We start from the raw sequence: 7,732 nt of genomic DNA, 5'->3' as shown, positions 1-7,732 counted from the left end.
AAACTGGTTAACATAGCCTTCATGGCATTTTCTTAGTTATTGTGTTAAGACATTTATATTCTACATTTAGAAAGATTCACATGTACCCTTGTAAGATGAACCATAGGTGTGGTCCCACCAATCACCCTCCCTCCACGAATCTTCCCCTCCTCGCTTCCTCCCATAAACCTTTGATGGAGGATTTCCCAAGATGAGGTTGCAAACTTGCCTAGAGATGGGGTCTTGCTGTGTTGCCCAGGTGGGTCTTGACCTGATGGTCTCAAGGGATCCTCCCATCTTAGCCTCTCATATTGTTGGGATTATAGGTATGAGCCACTGTACCAGTCCTCCTCTAGTCTTAATGCTTAAAAAGTGGTGAGAGAAATAGCTGCCTACTGTTTTTCTAAGGTTGGTGAAAATTCCTGGATTCCAAAGGTTTGACCCAGATTGGCATCTCTCAAACCATAATGTCAGCCTGTCCCCAACACCGAGCTGTCTGTACTCCCTTACCTGTCTACCAGTTGCCCCTTCTAGGAGCAGGCTACCTCTGACCCCACTGGACAGCTCTTTTGCACATCCTGTTGGGCACATTCATGTTACTCTTCCACTGAGGGCTTGGAGGGTCCCTCTGTGTGCTTAGGTATTGGACTTTTTCTTCATTTGATATCAGTAGCCTCATTGGCAAGATATTTTGAAATTTGACTCAGTCAATATCAAAAAGTACTTTAAAATAGTTTTGCTGTATTATACGGACAAATAGAACTTTTACCTCTGTTAATAATGTCAGTTTTTAACTGTAAGCAGATTTTACCTAAGTGCCACTATTTTCACAGGTAATGATTTTGATAGCTGTTTTGGTTTGTATATGTCATTTTCTGAATGAATATAAACTTTCAAATCTGGTTTGTGCATTATATCAGATCTCCAAACTACACAGCTCTTTTGAATCCTTACTTCTTTTACCCAAAGATCTAACTTGAAATGTGATCTGGTTCATATCTTTGCCCTCAGGTGGCAAGTGATAGTTATTTTAAATTTCCAGTATAATACCTATGCCGTATTCCTGTGTCTAATAATTCTTACTGCAAGGAAATTGCTTTTGAGTCCTAAAATATCTCTCCTGCTGCAGTTTGTCTTCATTGGAAACTGTTAGTCTATCTTAATGACAATTCCTAGGGCACTGGACCATATTAATAACAATAATAAGCTTATTCAGGAGATAGTGTGCCAGGAACTATGTTAGGCTGTGTACATACTTCATTTAATTCTTACAATTTGTCTTCAAGAAAAGTATTATCACTATCATTTTACAGATGAGGGAACTGAGGTAAAGTGATTTGATTGGGGTCTTCAAATTAGTAAGTAATTGAACGTATTCAATTTGAACCCCCATTTGTGAGAAATGAAAACTTTTGCTCTTTCTGCTATACCGGTCAGTGTTAAGTCTTGCCTTCTCTTTTCTAGATCATGTAATGGCTATACATTTTTAAGATTTCCTACATCTCAAGACCTTGAAATAACCTTGAAACACAGACCTCTGATTATTCAGCCTGTGTCATGAGAGTAGCTCATCACACAGAACTCAAAAACCTTGGATTAGTGTCCTAGAATAGGTTTGTGGTCAGTTTGTTTACTTCATAGCAGCATTATTAAATCTAATTCACATTCCATAAAATTGATTCTTTTAAATTATACAGTTCATTGGTTTTCAATATATTTGCAAGGTTGTGCAATCATCACCATAGTCATTTTTAAAACATTTTCATCACCCCAGAAAGAAACTCTTAGTTCATTCCAGCTGCTTTAACAAAATACCACAAACTAGATGGCTTGTAAACAACAGAATGTTATCTCTCACAGTCCTGGAGGCTAAGAAGTCCAAGATCAAGGTCCCATGAGAGTCGGTGTCCATTGAGGGGCCTGCTCCTTCTTCATAGATGGCTCCTTTTCACAGGGTGGAAGGGGTAGGAGATTTTTTTGGGACCTCTTTTATGGGGGGCACTAATCCCATACATGAAGGCTCTACCCCATGACCTAATCACTTCCCAGAAGGCCTACCTTTTAATACCATTGCCTCTCCTAATACCATTACCTTGGGAGTTAAGATTTCAGCAACTGAATTTGGGGAGACACAATCAGCCCACAGAAAACCCCACATCCATCAGCTGTCCCCCACCACGTCCTATTCACCTCACTGCTGGCCACCAGTAACCTGCATTCTGTTTTTGGATTTGCCTTTCCTGGACATTTCATATGGATTGGATAGTATCACACAATATGTGGCCTTGTGAGTCTGACTTCCTTTACTAAGCGTAAAGTTTGCCAGGTTCATCCCCATTGTAGCATATGTCTATGTTATATTCTTTATGGCTGAATAATATTCCATTGTATGGATAGGGCTAGGCCACAACCGATCCATTCAGCAGGCAGCAGACATTTGAGTCTTACTCTTTTTGGCCGTCATGGATAATGCTGCTGTGTGTGATAATGCTGCTGTGTGTTTGTGCACAGGTTTTTTTGTTTCCACTTTGCCAGTTTGTTTTTAGCTCATCCCAGAGTGGTTCAGTAAGCCTTTCACTGGCCACCACCATCCTGTGTGACGGCAAATCGAAATAGCATCGGACTCATTTGAAGTATGTGTCATGATTGTGTTTTCTGGGTATATTTCTATGGTCTGTGTTTTTCTTGTAGACCTGCCCTTCATGTGGAATCACATTTGCTCCAAAATCTGAAGCTGGTGCAGAAGGAGGAGCCGTCCAAAATGGCTGTCAAGATGAGCATAAAAACAGCACCAAGGTAACAAGCTCATGGCTGTTGTTCCTGTCAGTTCCTCTCCTGGCGCATCCACCTAAGGTGACATTCCTGTCTTGTCAACTTCTTAGTTCTGGGAATAACTCCTCTTAGGTAACATTGTTCCATGCCTTCCAGTCCTTTGGGTTTTCAATAGACCAGTAAAGAACAGAGAGTCAGAACTAACCCATGTGAAATAGAATACTTACGTGCTGAGCTGGTTGAGACTCCCTTAATGGGCAATAAGACTTTTAAAATGTGTATATTAGAGTGTTTTGGGAAAGATGTGTGGGGCTGGGGGCTCAACACATGGTAAAATATAGATGTATAAAGAGAAGAGGGGATTCTTTAGAATAAGAAATTACCATGAAGGGAGGGTCAGAGTTCAGGCAAGCAGCAGGGAGGCTGCCAGAATACTTTGACTTTGAGACCATGGTGAGGATTGGCATTGAAAGCAGATGAACCAGCCACATACACCTAAGGTGGCGGGTTCAAATCCGCCAAACAACAATAATGGCTGCAACCAAAAAAAAAAAAAAAAGGCCCGGGTGTTGTGGCGGGTGCCTGTAGTCCCAGCTGCTTGGGAGGCTGAGGCAGGAGACTCGCTTGAGCCTAGGAGTTGGAGGTTGCTGTGAGCGTGATGCCATGGCACTCTACCCAGGGGGATAGCTTGAGGCTCCGTCTCAAAAAAAAAAAAAAAAAACAGATGAAGCCCAAACCCAAGAGCCCGTCAAGAAGGGTTGTACAGGCCAGGCATAGTGCCTCACAGTCTAATCCTAGCATGTTGGGAGGCCAAGGCAGGAGGATCACTTGAGGCCTTGAGACTAATCCGACTAACATGGCAAGACCCCTTTCTCTACAAAACGTAAAAAAAATTAGGTAGGCATAGTGGCATGCATCTGTAGTCCCAGCTACCTGGGAGGCTGAGGTGGGAAGATCACTTCAGCCTAGATTTTGAGGTTGCAGTGAGCTGTGATTGTGCCATGGCACTTGTGTCTGGGCAACAGAGCAAGATCCTGTCTCCAAAAAAGGAGTCTAGTGTAGGCTGACCCCCCATGGAGGACTGGGCTCTACCATCCTTCCTTCTCTTATCGGCTGCCACAGGACCGCATTCAGGTCAACCTTATCTCTCACAGCCACAGTCAGCACTCACAGTGCCGGCCCCTGTGTTCATACACACCTCCTAAGCCACTGCCCAGACAGCTCTGGGTATCTTTTCCCTGGACTCATCCTCACACTTCCCTGAGTGCCCAAATCTTCCACACTTCCCTCTAAGCCCTAGCTCTAGTTTGTAGTAAGCAAACTCCTAAAACTCCACTCTCCACTCTCCACTCTTCACTCTGTCTCCAGCTCCTTGCTGGCTCTTCCCAGGATATCACTTTTCTGGTGGCCTGAATACCCAGAGATGCCATTTGACAAAATAGGGCAACAGGGAGAAGCAGACTGGCAGAGAGGCTGAGCATTTGGTTTTAGAGCAGATTTGCAGGTGCAGGCCCTTAAGACAGGTCACAGCATCCAGTATACAGTGCAGTGAGACCCTGGCATGGCAGAGAGCTCAGGGGTGGGGATAAGGGTGTGTCCCCTGCACCACTTCACGATCAATGTTTGCTCCCTCTTTGTCTTGAGGCAGGCTTCTGGAGGACCTAATTCTAAAACTCAAAATGGACTTCTGAGCCCTCCCCAAGAGGAGAAGCTCACCAACAGTCAGACTTCTCTATGTGAGATCTTACAGGAAAAGGGAAGATGGGCAGGGGTGAGCTTGGACCAGTCAGCTCTTCTTCCACTGAGATTCAAGAATATCCGGGAGAAAACTGATGCCCATTTTGTGGATGTCATCAAAGAAGACAGGTAAGATTGGAGCCGTCGTATAGAAAACAGAGGGTGCAGGGAGACCTCTCCTCCATTTGCTGCATTGCCTTGTCCTCGTGTTTGTCCTCTCATTTTGTAACTTACAGAAAAGTTGCACAAATACATAGAATGCCCTTGATGCCTGTTGCCTAACTTATTAACTTTTAGCATTTTGTTTTTGTTCTTGTCTTTCTCCTTCTGTGAAATTTATTTTCTATTTTTTGTGAACCATTTGACAATAAGTTACACACATCATGCTCTTAACCACTTCTTACTGAGTTTCCTATAAACAAGTATGTTGTTTGACATAATCTTACTAAATTCAGGAAATTTAACGTTGATACGATATTTTATCTAATACACAGTCCATATTCCAGTTTTGTAACTTGATTCATTGTGTCCTTGATAGCACCTTCCTCTAGTGCAGGATCCAGTCCGCGATCACAGCTCATATTATGTAGTCATCATGTCTCTTTAGTCTTGTTAAATCCAGGACAGTTCCTCAGTCATGCTTTGTTTTTCACCACACTGACATTTGTGAAGGTACTGGCCCAGTCCTTTTATAGAAAATCCCCAAAGTTGGATTCGTGTGATATTTCCTTATGATCAGAGTCAGATTCCGCCTTTTTGGCCAGAAACTACATGTCCCTCCTGGGGCATGATGTACAGAGGGTACACAGGGCTCATTGGTTCCTGATTAGTGATACTCATTTTGATTAACCAGAAAAGGTGTTGCCAGTTTCTCTGATCTAGAGTTATTATTTTCCCCTTGTGACTAATAAGTGATCTGTAGGGAGATACTTAAGATCTTGTAACTATTCCATTCCTCATTAGACTAGATTATTCCATTGATGATCTTTGCCCACAATGGTATTTACTGTGATGTTTCAGATGGTGATTTTCTAACCCCAGCACTCCCTGCACATTTATTATGTGGCTCGCAGCCTCCACCGTGAAGAAGAGCCTTCCCCCCATCCATTATATTATCTTTCCATCCATTTGTTATCACCTCAAACTCATGTACTTCTATTTTGTTTTATGGGCTGTAATCCATCACTGTCCAGATTATATTTGGATGTTCCACTTGTCCCAAATCTAGCCAATGGGAGCCCCCTTCAGGTTGCTTCCGGTATACTGTGACATGGCCCAGTCATTTGGCGCAATTTCTTACTTTCTAGCAAGATATTGGAGGCTGATTTTATACCTTCTTCCCTGCCCCAGCTGATACGTTAGCTGTTAATGTCCAATTTAAGGTTGTCATAGTCCAAGAGTATATCTGCATGGTTTCAGTTCTTTTACATTAATCAAGACTTGTTTTGTGGTCTCACCTATAGTCTATTTTGGTGAACATACTATATAGACTTGAAAAGCAGGTGTATTCTGCATTTTTAGGATGTGTGATCCATAAACATCAATTAGGTCCAAGTGGTTGGTAGTATTGTTCATATCCTCTCTCTCTTTTCTTCTTCTTCTTTTTTTTTTTTTGGTCTATTCTATCAATTGTTGAGAAAGAAGGGTGTTAAAATCTCCAACTATGATTGTGGAATTGTGTATGTCTCTCTTTAGTCCTAACAGTTTTTTAGGTGCATATACATTTATATATTCCTGATGAATTGATCCTTATTATCATTTTGAAATGTCCCTCTTTACTCCTGGTGATGTTCTTTGTCTTAGAGACCATTTTATCTGATATTAACATAGCCACTCTGGCCTTCTTTTATTTACTATTTGCTTTCTTTTTTTTTATTTATGATATATCTGGGGTTTTTTATTGGAAGTGAATCATTTGTGAGGCTTGCTTTTTAATCCATTCTGAGAATTGTGGCTTTTAATTTAAATATGTTTATTTGCAGCTTGGCACCTGTGGCTCAAGTGGCTAAGGCGCCAGCCACATACACCTAAGGTGGCGAGTTTGAATCCAGCCTGGGCCTGCCAAACAACAATGATGGCTGCAACCAAAAACAAAAAAAAGTAGCCGGGCATTGTGGTGGGTGCCTGTGGTCTCAGCTACTTGGGAGGTTGAGGCAGGAGACTTGCTTGAGTCCAGGAGTTAGAGGTTGCTGTGAGCTGTGATGCCATGGCACTTTACCCAGGGGGACAGCTTGGCTCTGTCTCAAAAAAAAAAAATGTTTAATTGCTCTTTAGCCTTATCTCTTTCTATCATTTTTTTTTCAGTAGTTGCTCTAGAAGTTACAGATACACATCCTTAAATTTCTATAGTCTTTAACTTAGAGTTTATATTGTATCATATTACTTTTTTAGGAGCATTCTACCTTTTTTCTTTTCTGTTGTACACTGGAAGAGAAAAAGTTATCTTGGGCCACACGGTAAATACACAAACACTAACAAAGCTGATTAGCTTAGAGAAAAAAAAAGACTATGCATAGTTTTGTTATATCTGACACCACAGATAAGCAAAAAAACTCCTCACAAAATTAGCATGTAGCCCTCAGACTGCAGGTTGGACACCCCTGCAAATGAAGAAATATTTCAACTATATAGATCTGTTACTCTCTGCTTATCCTTTGTGCTATAGTTTTCACACATATTACATCTGTAGACATTATAAACCCCAGCTTCTAATTCTAACTTCTCAGTAATCTTGGGTTGGTTTCTCTTAATTGCTTTTCTATTGATCATGATCATGTTTTCCTGTTATTTTGTGGATCTAGTGATTTCAGATGGTGTTATAGACATTGCATATGATGCTTTAGAAACTGAATTCTGTTATAATTCTTTGAAGAACATCAACTTTTTACTTGTTTTAGCAGGAAGTTAACTTTTCTGAATTCACACTCCAAACTCTATCCCCTAACGTGGGCAGCAGCTGTTCTTTTAGCCTTAACCAGGCTGCTTAGAGTCTGCCATACACATGCATGTTTGAAGGGTCAGCCAGAGATTTGAGCAGAGTTTATAAGTATAATTTGGGGGTGCTCCTTGTCCAGGTCTCTTCCTTCTGGGATTTATAACCTTGTTTTCTATCTTGGGTCACCCTAAACTCTTTTTTTCTGGTTTGTAAAGCCTATTAAGACTGTGGCTTTTCTTTCTACGTTTTATCTACTCTACACTTGATGCTAACTAATGCCTGTCTTCAGGCAAAAAAAAAAAAAAAAAA

The 7,732-nt window shown here is 41.3% G+C and overlaps 1 protein-coding gene across 3 annotated transcripts in view; it reads left to right on the top strand.

Annotated features, from left to right (window-relative positions):
- The window catches only part of ADCY9 (adenylate cyclase 9), a 131,297-nt gene that overhangs the window by 103,998 nt on the left and 19,567 nt on the right, over positions 1–7,732 (top strand). For 2 of the 3 annotated variants that reach the window (XM_023513809.1, XM_023513810.1), the window contains exons 4-5: positions 2,671–2,832; positions 4,400–4,617. In XM_023513809.1, coding sequence (XP_023369577.1) covers positions 2,671–2,832; positions 4,400–4,617 — 380 coding nt within the window. The remainder of the gene's footprint in view (positions 1–2,670; positions 2,833–4,399; positions 4,618–7,732) is intronic. The other variant, XM_003790833.3, reaches the window with a different exon arrangement.

This window comes from Otolemur garnettii, unplaced genomic scaffold (assembly GCF_000181295.1).
Source record: "Otolemur garnettii isolate 467f Iridium unplaced genomic scaffold, OtoGar3 scaffold00044, whole genome shotgun sequence".
Lineage (NCBI taxonomy): Eukaryota > Metazoa > Chordata > Mammalia > Primates > Galagidae > Otolemur > Otolemur garnettii.
The sequence above is the reverse complement of the archived record's forward strand: the minus strand, read 5'-3'. Positions and strand labels throughout refer to the sequence as shown.